At 40.2% G+C, this 22,257-nt stretch overlaps 1 protein-coding gene across 5 annotated transcripts in view; it reads left to right on the forward strand.

The window, feature by feature from the left end:
- The window catches only part of PTPRO (protein tyrosine phosphatase receptor type O), a 172,680-nt gene that overhangs the window by 140,960 nt on the left and 9,463 nt on the right, over positions 1 to 22,257 (forward strand). For all 5 annotated transcript variants that reach the window (XM_064421348.1, XM_064421350.1, XM_064421349.1 and 2 more), the window contains 10 exons: positions 539 to 659; positions 4,075 to 4,214; positions 6,781 to 6,913; positions 8,251 to 8,371; positions 10,008 to 10,076; positions 13,867 to 13,950; positions 17,636 to 17,671; positions 18,653 to 18,734; positions 19,663 to 19,753; positions 20,242 to 20,318. In XM_064421348.1, the coding sequence (XP_064277418.1) occupies positions 539 to 659; positions 4,075 to 4,214; positions 6,781 to 6,913; positions 8,251 to 8,371; positions 10,008 to 10,076; positions 13,867 to 13,950; positions 17,636 to 17,671; positions 18,653 to 18,734; positions 19,663 to 19,753; positions 20,242 to 20,318 (954 nt within the window). The remainder of the gene's footprint in view (positions 1 to 538; positions 660 to 4,074; positions 4,215 to 6,780; positions 6,914 to 8,250; positions 8,372 to 10,007; positions 10,077 to 13,866; positions 13,951 to 17,635; positions 17,672 to 18,652; positions 18,735 to 19,662; positions 19,754 to 20,241; positions 20,319 to 22,257) is intronic.

A 22,257-nucleotide genomic window follows, 5' to 3' on the forward strand; every position in this document is an offset into this window, starting at 1 on the left:
TCCGTTTAGGATCTGGTTTCAAACTTGCAGATGATTGAAGTCAGACCCTGAGATCTCTTGTCAAGGTAACAGGTCTCCAAGAGGTGTTACCCTTGCCCAGATGGATTTAATTTTCAGGTCTGTAGGATGTATAAAAGCTTGCCTACACATGGCTTGTGTGCTCTTCTTTGAGGTGTCTGACCTGATTTAAATTCCTTTAAAATTGCAACGGACACAAGTCCATGGTTTGTTCAGCATTTTGCACCCTTGAGAAATCTAGATGCTCTCAGTGGTGTGAGGGAGAATTTCTTTTTTCCTTACATTTCCACTGGTCACATAGAAAGTGAAGCCTAAAATTGTCTTTTTTTTACATTGGGCTAATCTGGTTTCGTGGTTGGTATCGGTGTGAACTGGTTGATGTCACAAGTCTGCAGCACACAGAAGACATCTGCTGTGATGCACAGGAATTTCTCTGTAGTGTTTTGAGTGACCAGGCCAATTTTAGGAGGCAGTTGTATGGTTTGTGTTGTGTTTAAGCTGGTGTCTCTTGATTGTCCAGGTGACACGCAATGTGATGACTGCAGTGCTGAGCTTGCCTCCAGGGGACATTTACAACCTCTCAGTGACTGCTTGTACTGAAAGAGGCAGCAATACTTCCATGCCCCAGCTTGTGAAATTGGGTAAGAAACGCTTGTTTGTATCTCATTAACTCACCCCACTCATTTGGCTGTAAAGTGACTCTGTCAGCACCTTCCTTATTTCAGTTATGTACCTCTGAGCCCATTTCTCTTGCAAAGCTGTAATTTTCACCTGACCTTGCTGTGAAGATTGTCTCGTGCCTGTGTGTGAAGCCACTCTCCTAAAATGGTTTTGCTCAAGAGGAGCAAGAGTGGCAAAATTTGACTGTAAGTGGAAGTAGGAGAGAGGAAATCACTTGGTGCCTTGCTGGGAGAACAAGTCAACTTCATAGTTGCTTGCCTAAGGTCTTGAACACATGTAGGGTTTGAGGATGGCAACTCAGGCTTCACAGGTGAACTTTTCAGTCAAAAGTAGAACCTTCCTTTCTACCTTTCTGTTTCTGACAAGCCTATTTCTACACCCCTCTGCCACTTGGTCTGCTTTTCTGTCTCCCCTCCTCTTTCTCTGGACATCTGCAAAGTCTTTCAACACCAAAAACTTACCCTTAAATACAAATTAATGATAGAACTCTTTATAAAAATAGTCAGATTTGTGAATGTAGAACCCAGCTTCATTTTAAGAGAAATTTTTTAATATACTCATAGAAACAAAAGAAAACTTGAGAGTTTGATCCTTAATGTAAGAGTTTCAAATGTAACTTTCTACCTAATATCTTTCTTTACTTGGGAAGAAGACTGGACCCTGCACCATTGTACCTTAAGATATGTTTGTTCTCTTTTGAGTATATGTGGAGTTGTTGAGCCCTAATTACCTAAAACACTGAAATTTCCAAGTGTGCCAAACTGCTTTTACAGGTGTTAGCTCTGCTGAGAAGGTGGGGAAGGAAGAGTTTGTAATTTCAGAGTGGATTATCCTCTCTACATGAATAATAATCCTTTTGTGAGTCAAGGGCTCTATAATTTCTAATGGGATTAGAGGTCTAAAAAATAAAACATCTTCCATTTATGTTTCTCAGGATTCTTACCCACAGTGCTGAGGCAAACAGCACAGACACAACAATCTGAAGTTCTTGCAGGTCTTCTTACCAAAGGCAATATTTGAAAGAAGTAGACAAATTCCTTGAGTTTTCTTTTCCCTGTGCAAACCATATCCATGTTTTCCCCCATGCCTTGTGCCTGTGCAGTTGCCTGTGTATATTTGTTCACCCACTGAGTGGGTCAATGTGTGGGGTGAGTATTACCCCCTGCTCCCACTGCTCAAATATTTTAGGGTATTTTGCCCCTCAGTGTCAACAAAGAGAAAGTGGAATGAATTCCATTTCAATGAATCCCTTCCAGACTTTTGGTTGTGGGGTTTTTTTTTGTTGGATTGAGTTAGATTTTTTTTTTTCCCTTTATGATGTTTGAACTTTGCATAGACAAAAGTGAGGATATTTTGCCAGAGGTTTTCCCTCTCTCTGTTTCGGAGGGGAGCAATGGGAGTTGTAATTAGCAGTAGTGGAAACTGACTCTAAGTGATAGACGACTCAGCACTTGGCAGTCACTTAAGAATTCCTGCCAAATGTTCTTCCCTCCACGATGTTTGCTTCATCCTGGCAACTTTCCACCTGCAGAAAAATCAAGCCATTTGCTGGAAGCAGAAGGAGGATTTGCTTGGGACGCTGCCCAAATGCAAAACTCTTATTTTAATTGAGGCCGTTTTTTTTACCTGGAGCGAGGGATGGAATGTGTTTCTGAGCCCAAGAGCAGATATGTGTGTGTAATTATGGGAGAGGGACACTTTCCTGTGTAGCTCTGGGACAAGATGTGCACTGCAAGCCCCGTGACACACGTGAATGTGCCTCAGTCCCTGCCCAGCTCTTTCCATAAGAAATGGCGTGGGCAGACTCCAACCCCAGAACACACATCTGATTGTTTCAGGATCAGATGCATCTCCAAAATGTCTATAACTACTTGAGCAAGTCCCTTGTGCCAAGGTTCCTGTGACAGCATCTCACAGAAAGAGGATAACAAACTATTTGTGAAAGGAAAAAGAGTCAACCCAGAATGTTCTTGTGCATCACCCATTGTGTGCAGTGTGTCAGAATCCTGAAATCCTGAAATCAGGCCATTGTTTGAGAATTGCAGCTTTAATTAAACATCCACAGAAGAGGAGATCTGAAAGCTGTTCAGAAGAACCCAGAAATGTATAGCCCAAGTTTTACAGTCTCTGAAGGCAAAGCAGAAGAGCCCAGGAGGCCTGAGGTGTGGAAAACCAGGGATTTCCAGTACCCATCATGTGAAATCATCAGGATGAATATCAGGATTAAGCATTGGTGTTTAAATAGTACTGAGGAGAAAAATTATCTCTCATACCAGGACTATTCTTAGGCTGTTTGCTCCTCTCCTTGTCCTCAAGATTTTCCCTACTCTTCTGTGCTTCCATTCCCAGGTTGGTTTGGGGGTGGTTACAGTGAGGGGTGACCTCCACAGGGGTCCATGGGCAGGGAGAGGGCCCTGGGGGCAGCAGCCAAGGCCACTGGACATGAGGATAGGATAGTGCAGACCCTCATCCATGTTCCACAACATTTCTGATGCCATCACTCCCAGGAGACCCTCCATCTACCACTCTTGCCATAGGGTTGTCCCTGCTCGACAGACTCTTGTGTTTGTTTGCCTATTGTCACTTTATCCAGCACAAAAGCAATGAAAAACAAAGTAATTCATTGAGGGCCTCTGGAGATCTGGACCTCTGCATTCCTAGAACCCATGGAAGTCAACACAGATCTAGTAGCCCTTAAATGCTAGAGGAGAAAAAAAAAAAACAAAACCCAAATCAAAACAAAAAAAGGAAAACAAACAAATAACAACCATAAAAAACCAAAAGACAAAAAAACCCTCAACAAAAACTCCCAAAACAAAACAAAAAAAAGAAAAAAAAAAAAAAAACAAAACCAAACAAACAAAAAAAACTCCTACAAGTTTGGGATTTTTTTCAACTGGTAGTTGGCTAAATATTTTCTCTGCTGCAATTAAAGGAACCTAGGCAGCCTTGCTTGTGGAAAGCTGCTTCTTTATAGTCTCCTGGGCAGCCTTGTGAAGAAAAGCCTTCTCAGGCCAAATGTGTTGCTATCAGGTGGACAGGAATCTTCTCTGAAATCCCTGCTAGCATTGTTCTATTAATAGAATCCACTGATCATCCTTGAACAAGGGCTCTGCTGAAAAGGGAAGTGAAGTAATTATCCATCTGTCCAAATAGAGAACAGTTTAAATAGAGAAGAAAAACCAACACACTTCATCATCTTCCCATTTTACAGTGGTAGTTTGTCATCATGAGAGGGTTTACGTTGGTAGACTTTATCTGAAGGAAATGAAAGATAGCAGGGCATCAGGCATTGCTTTCAGTTTTTTCATTTTTCTCACTTGTCTGGAAACTTAAAGATAAGCTTAATGAAAGGAGATTTTTCTCTTACACCAGAACCAGCCCCTCCAAAATCACTGTTTGCTGTCAACAAGACTCAGACCTCTGTGACTCTGCTGTGGGTGGAAGAAGGAGTAGCTGATTTCTTTGAAGTCTACTGCCAGCAGGCTGGGTCTGGCCAGGAAACAAAAGCCCAGGTATGTGTCTCTCCTTTGGTGTCCAGAATTAAACTTTTAAAAGCTAAACTACTAAAGGTAAGCTTCAAATACTAAAATATTTTCATTGTTTTGCAATATTAAGGTTGGCCTCTGTCTTATTGATGAGGTTACATGACTGGTTGGAGAGAAAGTGTGTGCACCCAGCAGTGCCAGTGGAATTGGCTGCACATGGGAATGGCTCTGAATCACTGTGCAAAACCTAACAGGCCACAAAACTAAGGGAATGCCAATGAGCAAGAAGTGAAAATTGGTCAGGTAGCTTCATGAGGAATGGGGAAAATAGGCATATTTAGATGCCATGAGATTTCTGATACAGTATCTAATTATTTCTGGAATACTTTAGTCCTGGTTTTGAGATCTGCTAACTGAAGTTCAGTAGGAGCTTCCTTGCTATTCCAAGACTATCTTTATGCAAATGTGGCTGCTCCTTATGCATTTTATATTATTTTTACCTCAGGGTATTGTCTTCAAGATCCTCCTCCTGAGCCTCACATATGAACCTCTTTTTCTCTCTGTCCAGTCAGGTATCTGTGCTCAGTGGAAAATTTAAATATATAGTATTTAAACAGGTGATGCTGTTCAGTGAAAAACAGAGAGCAGTAGTAATTTTAATTCCTTGGCATTCAATACTGTTGAACATGTGAGTCTTACTTTGTGCTTTAGCTGATGGTATAATGAATCACTCTGATTACATGGCACAAAACATTATTCTCTCATGTGCTCTGTGACACATAAGGGGGAATCATTGAGAAAGAAGTGAAAAATTACCTACTTAAACTGCTGATTAACACATGGGAAAGACCTGCACACTCTTTAAACCTATGGAAGATCAGTCTGAATTATTTAATATTCTTTTAAAATTGAGACAGACAATGACTAAAGGAAGAAAAAATGTTAGCATGCACTTTAATCTTTTGGGTCATTTAGATTCCACCTCTAGATTCCTGCTTTTTCACGCTGAATAGCAAAGGTGGTGAAGTCATTATCAACACTTACCAGAGATTCAAAATATTGATGGGATCAGGCAAGGAAAGCACCAGAGGATTTGCAACTTCAGTTCAGAGCAGATCTGTTTTAAGAACATCAGGAAAAGACTGCTTCATCTGGCAGATGCTTCAGTGGGTGTCTCATTGCTGACAGGAACACCTGGCACTGGAAAATGGAGGGATTGTCAGCTCACTCCTCATTAGATTCACCACTCTCTTTTCTGTCTCCATGAAAAACTGGGAGGGGCTCCTTTCTGAGCTGTAAAAAGGGATGCTTTCCAAGTAGGCTGGTGAAAATTCTTTGTGATTTTCCATGCCAATTACATGAGCATTTTTGTCCCTTTCCTGCATCTTTAAATCAGTGAAATGAAAAACAACAGCTTTCTGATTTTTGAACATCATGGATTTGAGTTGACTAATTTAAATTTCCCCGAGGGGAAAATGGAAACATCCAACCAAGTCCAATTGCCAAATTGTGGCTCCTCCTTTCAGCTCGGGCAGTAAAAAGTCTCCTCCTTTACACTCATGTGATTTAATGTGCACAATGTACCTCAGAATTGCTTTGCAACAGGATCTTAGGATTAGCCATGGCTGACAACAGGCTCTTGAAAACATCCAGTGCTTGGGACTTGTTAGAGCACCTTGCATTCCCCATCTGGAGTGGGTTCATTCCCAAAATTTCTCCTTCTCTCCCTTCTAAATCACTGGCTCAGTGTCACAGTGTTTTTACCACTGTCTCAGTGTTTTTACCACTGTAACTCACTCCTGGTTCTGCTGGACAATGCAGAAAACAGAGAACCTTAAGGAACTCTTTCTTTAAGTCAATGCATGTGGTGTTCTGGCTGTGTTTGTTTTCTCTTGCTCTATCAGCATTTAAAATCCACAAAAGTGTTCACAAGGGTCACAGTAATGAAGACATTGTATAAACAGGTTGTGTAGAATTTCTGCCAGCTAGAAAAACTGAGGTGTAGGGTGTTTGATCATAATTATTACAAAAGACGTTGCTCTAGCTTTGTTTTTTACCTTGGCCACTCAAAAGGGCTCACAGGTCTCCACACCCAGAGGAGCTGCCTCAGAGCCAGAAATTTCATGCATTCAAACCAGAATTGTGATTTCATTCATGGCAGAGGTTGTGACTGCCTTGGCTGTTCTTTGAATAAAAATGGCTTGGTTTTCCTACCTGTGTGGCTCAGAAACCAGAGCTCATGAGCTGTGTCCACCTCTGGGATGTCCTGGAGGTCTCAGTGCTTTCCCCTGCCAAGCATGTGCTTGACCAACCAACCCACTCTGGGGCACATATCCTTCCCTCCCCAAAGGCTCTGGGGTCCCTGGAGTGCTCTGGGGTGTTCTTGCAGCTGCATTCACCCCTGCTCCTCTCCCCTTTTCTGCCAGACTATCTGCCTGCTGTCAAGGGCAGGCTCTGGCTGCCTTTCCTGTGTTTCAAGGTGCTGATTTCTTCCACCAGATCTGACTTTACCTATTGCATACACGAACACTGATTTGTGCTCTGGCATTCATGGGAGACACAAACCCCTGTGTGTTTTTCCCTGTGTCTGCAGGAGCCTGTCACTGTCTCTTCACACGTTGTGACCATTTCCAGCCTGACCCCTGCCACTTCCTACAACTGCAGCGTGACCACCTTCAGCCACAACAGCCCCAGCATCCCCACCTTCATCGCAGTTTCCACCATGGGTAAGCAGCACTTCCCTGCTTTCTTCCTCTTCCTCACCCAGCTGCATCTGTTCCCCTATTGTTTTTGCATTGCCCCCAAACAAAGGAAGGAATGATGAATCTGACTCCATGTTCTCAGAAGGCTAATTTATTATTTTATAATACTATATTATACTAAAGAATACTGTACTAAACTATACTAAAGAATAGAGAAAGGATACTTACAGAAGACTAAAAAGATAATAATGAAAACTCATTACTCTTTCCAGAGCCCTGACGCAGCTTGGCCCCAATTGGCCAATGAGTCAAAATAGCTCACATGAAACCAATGAAACAATGTCCAAACACATTCCAAATGTGAGCACAACACAGGAGAAGCAAATGAGATAAAATTGTTTTCCTTTTCTCTGAGGCTTCTCATCTTCCCAGGAGAAAAATCCTGGGTGAAGGGATTTTTCAGAGAGTGTGAATGCCACATTCCCCCTTGCTTTCTAAAGCTGCTGTTTGTAATGCTGGCCCCAGGGGCTGTTTGTGCCATGAAAAGGCTGCCACGTATGGATGGGATGGGGGAGCAGCTTTGGGAACCCTTAGAAAATGCTCCACTTGGAAAATATAAACTAGGGGCTCAGTTCTGGGCTGGGTTTTAGAAATCAGGGGTGGAGTTTGTGGAGTCAATACTAAACATCAGGTTCAGGCAATACTAACATCAACTGCTTGATGATATTTATGGAGAAAAATATTTTCTCAGCCAAGCCCAAACAAGAGGAAAATCACATTCATAAGCTGCTAAGGCTTCCTGCATTCAGCAAAGAAGTAAGAGAGAAGAAAGGCTCTGCAGGATCCTCAGCAGTCACAGCCAAAAGGCTCCTGAGGAAGAGTCCCTGGGGATGTCATTTTCCAGAGTAATTAAGCAATTTCCACCCAGTATGTTATAAATCCCCAGTTTATTATTTTGCTTCTGGGTCAGAAAAAGCATTGATTATTGTTGAAGAACAACTTCAGAGTGGAAGTGTGCTCTGGAGACATAGATGATGATGAATATCTGTATTTTGTATTACCTTCACCGTTTTCCCTTGTGTTATAAATGTCAGCTAAAGAGGAAAAAAATAATAAATCAGAACATGTTAAAGTTTAACAAAAATGCCAGAGTGAAGGCATTTCCCCAAAGAAATTTTCTAAGAGCAATAGCTTCTCAAACTCTCCCCTTATCTCCTGTGGTAGATTTTTCTCTCTCTAACACTCCAGGCTCTTTGAGATAAGTTTAAAAAAATAACATTATCAAAACTCAGGGAAAAACAAAACCAAGGAAAAATGTCAATGCTTCTGAACTGAATAACTGAGAGCCATTTTCTGTACAGTCACTGAGATGAACCCCAATGTCGTGGTAATCTCCGTGTTGGCCATCCTCAGCATCCTCCTGATTGGGCTGCTGCTGGTCACTCTTGTTGTCCTCAGGAGAAAACACCTACAAATGGCCAGGTAAGTCAGGATTTCTGCTAACTACAAAAAGAAAAAAACAACAAAACAAAAAACCCCAAACAAACAACAACAAAAAAACAACCCAACCAAAAATCCACCAAACAAAAAAACAAAAACAAAAAAAAAAAAAAAACCACCACCAACAAAACAAACAAACAAAAAAAAACAAACTAAAAACCAAAAAATAACAAAACATCTGAAAAAACCCCAACCAGACACTCACAAACATCTTGGCCTCACTGACAAACCTCAAGCTTTGTCTTGTTTTGAGCTTTGCAGGATCAAGTCCATAAGTGCAATCCCATATTACAAAAGGGTTGTGCCAGGAACATTAATGATAATTAGGATTTGAGGCAACTGGGCACAAAGAGGACATCAAGGTTCTTTGCAAGTCTTTGCTATGGTTTGGGACAGATTTTTTCCATACCTAAAAATAACACGTTCTAGAAAGTCTCTCACCATTTGCCACTCGGCACCAATCATTTGTACCTGAATATTGAAATTCAATTTCCTTTTCTAGGCAATCTCACCTGCAACAGTTCACTTTGATGGGGGTTGTTGTTGTGGCCTGTGTGAGCTGAGGAAGTTTACCCAAACCCTGCATATTCTCTGTGTGTGTGTGTGTGTATATATATATACATATATATATAAAAAATTGGTTTACCTACTAGTTTTGAAGATGTCACAGAATCTTTGTTCTTTTATAATCTATATAATATATTTTATATTAATTTACTGTACTGTGTCAAGAAAAAAATTATTTTATGTAGAAAAAACTTATGTAAAAAATCTTGTACTTAACAGCCTAGCAGATGCTGGATTTTGTGTGTTGTATCTTGTCTATGTATTCCATGCAATAGATGACCACATCACACATATGTTTCAAGTTATCTTTTTAAGAAAAGATTGTATGGTTTGTTCCTTTGGCATGTATCTGGCTCTGAAAATCCCAGCTAAATTAATTGTCTTTTCTATTTAATTACTGTGCAGCCAGCCCAAAGCTTTTTCTCTTCATCACTGCTTCTAGCCACAGAAGATAAACACCCCAGAAGGAAATTTTAAAAAAAGGAATCCAGAAAGAAGCTGCAAGCAATTGTTTGCTTAAATCAAGAAAATAGTCAAATTAGTTTATAATTCATAGCTGAAAATAATGGACTTGTGATAAGGACACTACTAGAATGTTATTCAGGATTTTTTTTCCTTTTCCCTACAGTTATTTTCATAACTCAAAATTACCTATAATTATCCTGTAAAAAGATGCAATTAAACAACTTCTCCTTAGAGTGGTGACAATTAATATTAGTGTAGAAAGGTAAATATTTAAGCTGTGCATTGAGGCCAGTGCCATGCTGTGGAAAGCACAAATCTGGACAGAAGATAAGAAATTTGAGAACTTCATTGTTTTGAAGCATTTTTAGGCAATTTGTTCTCACGTGGTGTTAAACATTTATTGGTTTTAGGCAACCACATTAAGGGATTTTAGTTATGTTCATTACAGATTATCTCAGACCTAGTCACAGATGTGAGTGTTCAGCACTTCCCTGCAACTCCAAGAGTTCTCTGTTAAATCAAGGTCTTTGCAAGTGTTGTGAATCCAAAAATAGTAACTTTTTACCTAATGGTCTTCCTGGAGCAGGGAGTGTGGGGCTGGCACCTTTGTGAATTTCGCATCTTTGGAGAGAGATGGAAAGCTCCCCTATAACTGGTGAGTGTTTGAAGTAAAGCTTATGTTTTTTTCTCCCATCTCTACTTTTTGGCAAGTGTTATCTGTAATCTTATAGTGCTTATTTTTTATGTCATTGCTGTCCCTCTTTAGGATAAAACTACTGGGCTTGTTAATTTTGTATTTTATTCCTTGAATGTATTTTATCTCTTGAATGATGACTGAAGACATGCATTCTGTCACCTGCTATTTATAGTAGGCAATGAGGTGTTTGCATGTCAGCCAAGTTGCATAGATGTGTTTGGGGAAGATTTTTTTTTTCCTTTCTCTTACAGACATATTTCCTAAAATAATACAACTGTAGAAACTTGCTCTATAAATTCATTAGCACTTCCATGCATTTGCATCCAAGAGTAAACTTATTTGTAGATAACTAATTACCAGCTGTCTTCAGTGCCTTTAATAAATATTTCCTTATGTTACAAGACAAGGACAAGCCAACTCAAATATATACAGTAGCTTAATGTTCAGTGTTGTTGAAAAAAAAAAAAAAAAACCCTAAAGAGATCTTGCTAGTCTAAAAAATCACCTGCAAGAATTGCAGGCACTGATATGGACTGTAAATCATCTCTGTCACCATCAGCTGAAGAGAAGAATTTGAACAAAGAAAATCTGTAGGATTAGCTTTTATAGAAGTAAAAGGCTCTGAGAGCCACCTGACTGGCACCAGTGTGGTCATTTCCATCCCTACTTTGGTAATAAATGAGGGGTAATGACAGAGCCTGAGGTTTACCCTCAGGTTTAGGGGTTTCTTTTGTTAGCAATCTCTGCAAAAACCTCTTCTCTTTCAAGGCAAGTCCAAGCACAGACACTTAAAAGCATGACATCAGCCCCATTCCAGTAGGTCAGGAGAAAAAAACGTGCCTTTACACCCATGGCCAGCTTTGCTGACAGCTGAGAAGTTGGAAAGAAAAGTTGGTGCACAGGGAGCTGCTTTCCATGACCTCACAGGACACAGCCTGCCAGCCAGGCTGCGATGAAATGGATTGGCACTGCACCACCACAAGCCTTTTGCTAATAAGCCTGCAAACTGAGCTAACAAGCCCAGCAAATCTTGTCAATATCTCACTGTGCTGCTAATTAACTGGATATTAAACAAGCTTCACTTGCTTGGTTTAGCTTTAATAGCAGCCAGCTGTATGCAGTACAAATGAAGCCATCCCTCAGCTTCTCTTGCTTGGGCTATATTAATGGCAAAAAAGCCAGAAGATCAAACACTCGTGTTAATTAAATAGCCAAGCTTGAATGAAATTATTAAGCTAGCAACAGATGTTATTAAAACCATAAAAGGCTCTTTTTTTTTTTTTTCCTTTTTTTTTTTTTTTATGGGAAGGGAATTAATAGGTTTGGATGTGAAAGTGAAGGTTCTTGTTGCTTGATTTAGTATGTATATGCATGTGTGTGTGTATATGCATATATGTATACATACATAAATGAAGTCATAAAAATATAAACTGAGGAAAGCATTCCTGCTTAATATCTCCACAAACTTTTTGTAACTGAAGGCAGTATGTCCTTATTTTATGGTCCTTATTTCCCTGAGAGTTGTTTTGTGTGCCCCTGTTGTCTAATGTCAAGAGCAGGTTCACAATCCATCAAGGCAGCCAGGTGGGAAATTCAGCCCTAAAACCAAAGAGAAGGATTGGCTTATTCCAGTCAGGGAGCCATGGGCATATCCACTAATCCCTAAGGGAAGCTCAGCTGACTTTCCAGCAATCTCTGAGCAATCTCTGCATCTCCTTCTTTTAATTAAGTTGTTCTGTATGCCTGAGCAGGAAGTGAAGGACTACATGATTGCAGAAAAAAACAGTATTGTATTTATTAGGCAATTACACATTTTTCATATGTCGAATAAATAAATTGCTTTAGCTGTCGGAGCTCCTAGCCTGTGAATATAAATCAGTTTGCAAGTATGTTAGCCAAGTGATTTGATAAAGTATGGAAAATTCTTGTGAGGATTGGCAATGAAAGAAACCCAGGCTTGAATAATTCCTTCTGCCTCTGCAGGCAAGAGGAAGTAAAAGCCTCATGTGGAGTTTCTCAAAGGAAGGAGAAGTATTCCAGCAACATCATCACTTCTCTCTCCCGAGCCTAATGGAAACCTTTGTAGCACCAGCGATCCGTTCATGGAAAACCAAATTTCCTCCTCAGTCCAACCCCATAGAAACTCAAACAACAAATGAGCCTTAAGGGTCTGATATTGAATTCAAGGTGACCCCAACATGACAAATTATTGATATCTGACTCTATTGATTTGGAATTCTGAACAAATGCTTTATTAATATAAATGCAATTATATTGCATTATACTATACTAAAGAGATACTCTACTATACTAAATTACATACTAAAGAAAACTCCTGGCAGTCAGGACACAGCTTTGAGTGATTGGGTAATCAATATAAACAACCATCACCAGCATCCAATTACCAAATTCTTTCAGGTAAACAACCTTCCTAACACACTCCACATATGCAAAAACAACAGGAGCAAGTAGAGATAAGAATTGTTTTCTCTTCTTCTCTCTGTGCTTCTCCAGGAAAAAATCTGGGACAGAAAATTATCTCTGTTCAGAGAATGTGAATGCCACAGTCTGATTCTGCAGTTGTTGTGTATGATTGACCAGGAAGGGCTCTTGCCTCTGGCTGAGCCACACAATTCCTACAAACCCTGGGGCAGGTGCCCTGCAGAAACTGCACTGCCCATTTCCTCTACAGCAGCAAAACTCATTAAAGCATAACTTGGAGTTTTCACTGCATGGGCAGAAGATTTCCTCACTGGCTGGAAGATTGAGATTAGAGATGATTCAATTTGACATGACTTACTTATCAGGAAAAACACAGTATCTACCAACTTCATAAGAGCCAAGGGTACTGAACAAGGAAATTTAACTTTGTGTTTCCTCTTTAGAGCAGCTGCAGAAGGATGGTATCATTTTTAAGGCAGCAGATTTTCTGATGGAGGAAAAAACACCCCAAGTGTGTATTTGGCTAAAAAAACCCCAAACCTTTTACCAGAGCCAAGTTTGTTTAAGTTCCATGAGTTTTTTCATATTTGCAAAACACCTGAAGCCCATTTCACCAATAGATAGAACAGGCTTGAGTGAGTTTCCTGAATTAATGCACACAGAACATGGTAAACAGCTTGCAAATACAGAAGTTTAGAATGATTTTGTACTCATATTTCCTTCAGCCACAGTAAAATCTGCTGTGGGTAGTTATTCACAGAAAGCACAATTAGAAGAACTGTTCAGGCAATGTTTAGATTAAAACCTAGGAAAGAATTTAAAGCATTCTGCAAAGTATTATAGGGATGCCTGATTTGATGGAGGGTATTAAGAGATGTTAGAAGCATCTGAATTTCTCTCTGATAGAAATCTTCTGATCTTGCAGGAACAAGCACGGGAGATTATGTGATAAAAACAAACCAAATCAGTACTGAATATCTCAAAACATTGAAAGCAGGCTTAATACCACCAATGCAATAGCTGGAAATTTGTCAATGATGTTTTCCTACCCACTTTACTCTTTGAAAATTTGGAATAATAGGCCTGAATCAATATGATAAGACATATCACTAATTTTGACCATATAGAAGTGAAAAGTAGGATTTGACCATAAGGAAGTAAGAAGTAGGATTTGACTGTAAGTAAGTAGGATTTATGGGTTTAGTTGATTTTTATAATAGAATTTGCTGATCTCCTGGTTTCTGTTTGTCTTACTAACTCTCCTCACTTTTTCATCTTTATGTATGTTATTTATTAATGCTCACAGGCGTAGAAGTGTATTTGCTTTCCTAACTCTGCTACCCTCATGCCTTTGGACTGATTATCTTTTGGCATTTTATGTTAATCCTTGGTAAGTGATTTACTTGTTTTTCCATATGCAATGTGTAAACAATGTGAATTTCTATGACATGAAAAATGTGTGGTACCTTTGTTCTCAAATGGGTCAAAGCTTTTAGAGATATAATTTTGCACTGGAACATGGAGAGGATGTGGGTATCAAAGTGTTTGCTACCCTGCTTCATCTGGTTTGTCTGTTTATGTTTAATTTTGGTATTAAACAGCTAATCTTACAGTGGTCATCATATCCATCTCATTGCTGTCTTTGCAATTTTTGCTGCTTCATGATAAGTCCTGGTTATTTACATGTTCATTGCCTGGCACTGACTTCTGCTGCTGCTGTTCTATTACTAAAACTGCTTGATTGTGCCTCACCTGTTTGGTGTGTGATGTCACATACATTTGTTTTTCAAAGGTGCTCCTATGCCCTCCTGATGTCAGTAAAAGTTTTGCTTTTGAAAAAAAACCCAGTTCACTGAGAATGGATACAACTAGGAGTCCCAAAGAGTAAAAACTGGGTCACTGTTTTTGTGCACATCTCATTTGTGCACAAAATGAGACGTGCACATCTCATTTGTATGTGAATATATTTAATACTGTTGGCATATTTATTACTGTCTGTAAATAATTTATAAGGATTTAGTAAACAGCTGATTGTTTTCTTGAAAATACCTGACAAAGCCACTCCTCTTCTTAGAACCAGAATTGTTTCACAAACCATTTAACAAATAATTATAAGTAACTATCACCCAAAATTGCCTAATTCATATAAAGAAACTTAAGTTCCTGATAGTCTTGAGTCCAAGTTTTAGGGTTTTATAAAAAAAGATGGTCCTGAGGTTAAGATTTTATTTCCCTAGCATTTTCCCTGGTTTTACCATGAGACACCAATGCCCTGGCAGGCAGACATCAACATCTTCAGCACAGGGATTTTTGAGATTGATTTTCCTTGAGTTAAAGTGGGTCTGCAGGAAAACCCATCCAAATTTTTTTTGGACCCAGAAACAAGAATGTTTATGTAAGTGAAGAAAAGTCCATTTCTGCTGTCAGGAAAGCAAAAGTGTGTTCTCCACACACACCTCACTGAGGAGCATCTTCCCACCCTCTCCAAGGTTAATATTATATTATATTCTTGGAGCTTGTCTGGTGTAAACTCAGCTAACTCTCGAGCTGCACAGATGGGGAGAGTCTGATGCCTTGAGGAGGCTGCCCTAGAACAGAGGCTGGGCAGAGTTAAAGAATAAAGCAGGGATTAATTAAAAGGATCTCCTCCATGGATGCACCTTGGGCAGCACCAGAGCCCAGCCAGGGCTGCACCCAGGATGAACCCAAATGGCCCCAAAATGCACGAGCGCTGCCGGGGTCTCTCCCTGGGCTCAGCTCTGCTCCATGTGCACATTGCAGTTCAGTGTCCAACCCCAGCTGCAGCCCCTGCAGTCCCATCCTGCTTGTTTTTCTCTCTGCAGCCCACGGGGTTTGTGCTCCTGGGCTGAGATTGGGATCATTTGTCCTTGGTGCCCAGCTGGAGCAGGAATTGTTTTGTGTCCCTGCTCTGTGCAGAGAGCTCACCATCCCCTGATGTGAAGCCCAGACCCACAAACTAAAGCAGCACAGAATGTGAAAAATATAAAAGCTAAAACCTGAGGCATCAGGTCGGGCAAACAGGTGATTATTTTGGAAGTCACACTGAGCTCTCTCAGTTGGTCAAAAAGCGCAGAGTGGACACTGTGGGTGGCACTGCTGCAAAAATGTTGTCATCTTTTGTCCCTCTGCCTTTTTCTTTTATAATTCATTAATTCACCTTTCCAGATGCATATCTTTCTTCAGAGGTTTCCCCTTCAATCAATCTACCTATTTCAGTCTAGATGATTAAGTTTACAGGAGCTGAAGTGGAATGAGATGAGATTAATCCCTCTCTTTGTATTTTAATATGTAGACTAAATGGAATAACAGATGAAGCACCAGCTAACCTTTCAAATGTTTTTGTTTTGCACATAAGCTGGTTTAAAACATTTATGAACATTCAGGAAACAATTGCAATGCTAAGAAACAAAGGCCTCTTGAGACTATCAAAGCACACAAAATTCTTGCTAAGAAATGTTTGTCAATCATTTATTTTATTGTCTCTTGAAGTGTTCCTTGGAGAAGCCTTCTTAGAAGCATTCCCATCATAAAGAGCATTTAGCTATTTTTTTTCTTTTCAAATTAATTCTTATGTGCCTGACATTAAAAGGATTACCATAGTCACAGGGGATAGAGGTGTGTTGAATAATTTAGTGGAATTAATGTATTAATGTTAAGATTTCATTGAAAAAAATCTTTGAAGATGGAAAATAAATACTACTAGTTTAGGTGTATAGTACATATGAATGTACAGATAACATGATAGGCTGAAGAGGTTTATAATATTTAATCTCCACATTAATATAAAGCTGGTATTGCCATAGCTCTTAATTCTGCAGGCAAAGCTCCTCATCTAAATGGAAATGTGCTTTGACAAAATAACAAAATTACTACAGGTGGTGGCTGCTTCAGAAACTGAATATTTTGTAAAATTTCATTTTGGAAAGTAGCTCTTCATTTGTTTTTAATGTAGCTGCTAAACTTAACAAGGTAGAAAAATAAAAATACTCTGCTTTTTAATATTTCTTTCTGTATAATTTCATTATTTAGAATTTAAAATCTTGTCCTTTAATTTACTAATTGAAGCTGGGAACCAAATGATGTAGACATAATTTTCATCTCACCACAAAGTTAAAAATAGCACTATTATAATGTGAAAAAATAACAGATATTGTTTAAAGCCCAGGAATTAAAAACTGACACTACTAAAATTCCTTCTGAGCAAGCAAGAATCTATTTGAGCTCTGTGGCTGATTGAACAGAGGACATCAGTGTTTTTAGACCTCTAGCCGAGTTATTCCAGGGTGCTTACTTTTTCTGTTTAATTTTGTTGTTCCTTAACGTTTTTGTGGCAACAACAAAGTGAACACACACCCCCCTCCAAAAATCCCCCTTGTGGTAGCTGGTGTAGGGCAGTTCTTAAGTCCAATCCTTTGGGTTTTTCTGCTTAGCACACTCAGAAACCTGCTCACAACTGTTGCTGGTGAATTACATCAGCCATAAATCATTGTTGTACATGACTGGCACAATTATCTCCAGCTGTTTAAAGTCAATTAAATTGCCTAAAGTTTAAGCTTGAGTCCTGCTGAGGTCTGTAGGATATTTGCCATTGTCTTCATTTATCGTCAGAAGCAGGTTATGAGACAGGCCCTGTCTTTTTTCCCCTCGCCTTTTCCTGAATTTTCAAGTGGTGGTCTTGTCCCTTTACCCAAGAGATGTTTCTCATCCCCAGTTGCTCTCCAGTGTTGACATCCAATTTTCCAAGCTCAGCCAGGCTCAGGCCCTGGGGACTCAGCCCCAGCCCACCCAATGGGTCAGGGTTTATTTGGGCACAGATTTTCCTTTCCAGTGGCAGGTCATTCTCAGAGCCACAGAATGGGATATGTATCCCACTGGAGAAATGTTGCTATCAGCCTTAAATTGTCCAAATTATTATCATCAATCTCCTCCTGAGTATGATGAAAAAATACATTTCTTAAATCAGTGCTGTCTTTGAATAAAGGTTGTACAACTGTTTAATGAACTGTTTAATTGAAAAGTATGAATTAAAAACGCTTCCTTTTTTTTTTTTTCAGGAGTAAAAATGGATTAAAGAAGAGAAAGCTGACCAAGTATGTAACCTCTTTCATATTTAAAGGAATAAGTCTTAGACTAAATAGGCATTATGGAGTACATGGCACAGTGGTATTTCAGTTACAAATACAGAAAACTTCTTGATAGACATATCCCAAGAGAGATACCTGAAAGCAGAAAACAAACACAAATTGGACAAAAAGAATTCTGCTCGACAGATTGTAGTAAAACATACAAAATTAGTCAGCAGGGAAAAGATCAATTATCCAACTTAGCGATTTCAGCAGAGCTTATCCTTAGTTAAAAATTGCAAATGGTGAAAAAAATGGGATGCATTTGTTTGCAGTGATATTTCCCTATCGACATGGGGCTCTCATTACAGTTGTTGCTAGAACATCAGATCATTAATGCTAGCGGGTAAACAGGAGTAATTAAGTGGTGATAAGACAGGTTCCTTTGGGCATATTGCCTCCAAGTAAATGAGAAGATTACTGTGTACATGCTCCAGTAGCTTGTAAATTAGAGTATGATAATTAGGTGAGGGAAGCTGTTTACCTGTGTTTCGTTACTCACAGCATCAGCTTAATTATTTCTGTTATGTTCAGGGGCTGTGCCTGACTAACAGATAGATCTCACCTGGCAAAAAAAAAAGTGTGGAAAGATGGGAGTCATTAAATCAAGGCTAATTCCTACCTACTGAAGCTCTCCATGGTTTTGTATAGTTATAGACCACCTTTTTTTAGCCACCATCTCTCTGGGAAGAGGGTTGGACTCATAATTACAAATGTGTGTAGCTGTCAAAGCCAGCAGAGAAAGCAGTCAGGGCAGTGGCATTCAAAATGTAGTGCACCCAACACTGGGTGGCCCTGAACCACAAGGTTTGTCCTTATTTCTCTCTAGCATTAACAGCTGCAAATAGATATTTATGACTTGAGAGTATTCTGGGGGAAAGAAATGAAAGGTACAACAAAAATCAGATTCTTTTAAAAACCTAATTTCTGTATATTTTTCTTTTAAAGCCCTGTCCAGCTGGATGATTTTGATGGATACATCAAGGATATGGCCAAAGACTCAGATTATAAATTTTCTCTGCAATTTGAGGTAAATCTCTGAGAATTCTGCTCTCTGCTATTTGCCCAGATCAGCTTTTTCAAGATGTTTAGGCTGCATGGCGTGCTACTGTGTGCTCTGTGTTGATCTGTGGTGTTGCTGGGTGGGCCAGCTTCACTTCCTCCTCTGCAGAATTTAGAAATGGAGCTTGGTGTTGTTAAACCCTGCATTTATTGAGCTGATTGGAGTGGCTTCTCACAATTCAATCTGAGTTAACTGTCGGAAAAAGCACATTTGCTTTAAGTTTAGGGCATGCTGGCAACCAGAATTTAATTTGGGATTTTAATTTAATTTATTTATTTAATGTCCTTAATTTGAGAGGAAGCGCTGAATTGAGGAAGTTGATCAGAAATCTCTATAAGAGCAAGGAGATTTCTCTAGGACAAGTTCAGGTACATTCTCTTAATTACTCAAAATTTAAAGTCAGTTTAGTAGAATAATACTAAACCCCATCCCTACCCTGGAGCTGTTTCCCAAGATTTAAGATGGAAACCAGTGGGGAGGACACTCAGGGTGTTTCTTGACAACAAATTCCCCTCATGCACCATATATTGCATGTAACTACTGAAGATGATGACTGAAAAGATCTTCCAAGCATTTCCCCAAGACTGAAAGCCACTTGAGGATTTCAAGAGGCCTCTTTAAGGGGGGCAGATGACCACCACAGAAATAGCTTAGCCAGCAGCCCCTGGTTTGACAGGATTTTTGGTTTGGCAACATCAGGAGGAGAAACCCCAGCACTGCTCTCCAGCTGCTTGGAGCCCAACTCAGAGGCATCAAAAAAGGACAATCTGTCATCCTGCTGCCAATTTATAAAGTGATTTATGAGCATCTTCTGGCTGCTACCTGCCACAAGGAATCACAAGGAGTTATTCTGTTTTTGAGGCTGACCTTGGCATTTTCCTCTCTGTTGTCTCAGGAGCTGAAACTGATTGGGCTGGACATCCCCCACTTTGCTGCTGATCTCCCCATGAATCGCTGCAAGAACCGCTACACGAACATCCTGCCATGTAAGTACAACACACACTAAATCCTGCTAAAAGCCCTAGAGAGGGAAAGAAGAAAACTGGAGAATCAGGAGATTTTTCTAAGACTGGTAAAAGCCTGTTCTGGAATCCTGCTCTTACACAGAACCAGGCAAGGGATGTTTTTATGTTAGCTTTGAATAGATGTAGCTTCCTGGAAATGTTTATAGCAGGAGTTTGGAGGTGAGAAACACAAGGTTTTTTATGCTGCCGAGTTGTGTTACTGTATTTCTCTTATGATTTTAATGAAGCCTATGGGACAGCACTTGGAGGGGGTGTTTGCAGAACACTAATGATGGTGTGTCCATGTTTGCTGAAGCAAACATTGCTCTCTTAGTCAATACAGGAATTTTCTATTTTTTAATAGATTATTTTTGGCCATTCCTATAGGACTAATTTAAATTTTGCCTAGTTGGAGATGAGTGCCATATTTGAGAGGCCGATTTTTTCCTAATTTCTTTTTCCTTTTACAGATGATTTTAGTCGTGTCCGCTTGGTCTCAATGAATGAAGAGGAGGGGTCTGACTACATTAATGCCAACTACATCCCTGTGAGTACAGAGCTCTGGTCAGTGTGTTCAGTGTCCTGTCTGTCCCAGCAAGCAGAGCTGGGCCCTTGAAAACAGCACAGCATTTCCTGGAAGCTCACTCATGCCCTCAGCATCTCCTTCACTTTCCAAATATTTTTCCTACAGGGAAAGCCACAAAAAAAAAAAAAAAAAAAAAAAAAAAGAAGAGAGAGAAAATAAAAAGAGGGGGAGGGTTTTTCAGCAAATTTTGCTGCAGTAGCTGTGAATCTTTGTGAGACTTTGATTGGGTAGGAAATGTTAAAATGATTCAGTGACCTTTTAAGATAGCGAGGTGAAACATAGATGTTCAAATGAGAAATTTTTCTAGATTTCTACTGCACATGGAAGAAAAGAGCCAAGGCAGACACTCCAAATGCACAAAATGCACACAGCCCAGATGGTGTGTGGAGGGAACTTCTGCTTTCTGCCTCCTCTCTGGTGCTTCCCCTGCACCTGGCAGAGAGCAGCCACTCACCGGGGGTAGCACCCACGGTTCCAGGATAATTACAGTGTGCACAGAGCTGTAGGCAAATATTTTGACACTGGGGGTTGGCTGAAAGCTCATCAGCTCTCCCCACTCTCCCCTGAGCTTGTGCAGTCACTTAGGCTTGCCTCTGCCACAAGGGTTTACCCCTCTGGTACCTCTGTGCTGTGGCTCAGTGGGGAATGGAGAGGAAGAATTCCCTGGGCTGCTCTGCTTGGAGAGGAGGCAGGGCACCACTGCAGCCCTTTGGGAAGAGGCCTTTCACAGACAAATGAGCATTTTTGCAGTCTGGCTGTAGATAGAGCTGACCCTGGCTGTGCTGGAGAGAGCTGAGCCAGCATTACGGAGAAAGGAGGATGAATCACTGGTACCACTTCTCTGTCACTTTGGCATTGCCCAAGTGTGCAGTGTTGAGCCACGCGTCTGTGCTTGGCTTCTCTGTGTCCTGGGCATGAACCTGAGCAGTCACACTGCAAGAATCAGGGAAGAAAAACCTTCCAGGATGCACAGCCCAGGAAACTTCTGTCACACAGGATTGTGGATAACAGGATCTTAAGCAGCAGTCCCTTTCAGATCCCATGCAAAATTCAGTTCAGTTCTGCTTTGCATCTCTTTAGTTCTGCTTCTCGCACAGTGCTGACCATGGAAACGGGGATAAACACAGGATGGTAATACTGTTGCTGTTCTTTTTCTGGTAATCAGTGCTCCACTGATTCCCTGCCTCCAAACACAGAAACCAGGGGTGATCTATCCCTGTGCTGACGGGGATTTGTCACTTAGGTCAGACACAGCCCACGCAGAACAGACAGCAAATTCCTTGCAGTGCAAAAAAACTGGGATTGAGCTCGTTTGCAGAGATGTCTGGAGGAAGCCATTTGTGGAAAGTGCTCCCAAATCACAAATAATTTTATGATCCACATGCAGTGGTGGCACAGAAATTGCCCAATTTGCATGGGATCATGCTGCGTGTTGGATGCATTTTTTGCTCTTGCTAGGAATATAAAATTACTTTCCAAATGCAGTTTTGATGATACAATCTCAGCAAATATGGTTATAGCAGATGCCAAAGGGGTCATTCTGTGGTCTTTTATTATAGTCCTAATAACAGTCTTTTGGTTTTGGAGAGGTGAAAGGAGTCCTTCCAACTGAAATTATGTTGATAGGTATAGGAAAGGGAATACATGCAAATGAAGTATCTTAGCATCTGTTAAGTGTATTGACTCATCATCTTCTCTATTATTTTAAGCAGAATTCTAATTAATATTTTATTAATTTAAGGCCTCTTGGCATAAACGTGTGTATATTCCTGTTCCATTGACACCAGTGACTGAAAATCACCACAGGCACTGCTTGGGATGAGCAGACTGGGCTTCTGTAACGGGTTTTGTGCCTATAACTAAACAAACCCTAAAACTACATAATCTGGAAGGAGCTGTA

Source organism: Passer domesticus, chromosome 5 (genome assembly GCF_036417665.1).
Source record: "Passer domesticus isolate bPasDom1 chromosome 5, bPasDom1.hap1, whole genome shotgun sequence".
Taxonomy (NCBI): domain Eukaryota; kingdom Metazoa; phylum Chordata; class Aves; order Passeriformes; family Passeridae; genus Passer; species Passer domesticus.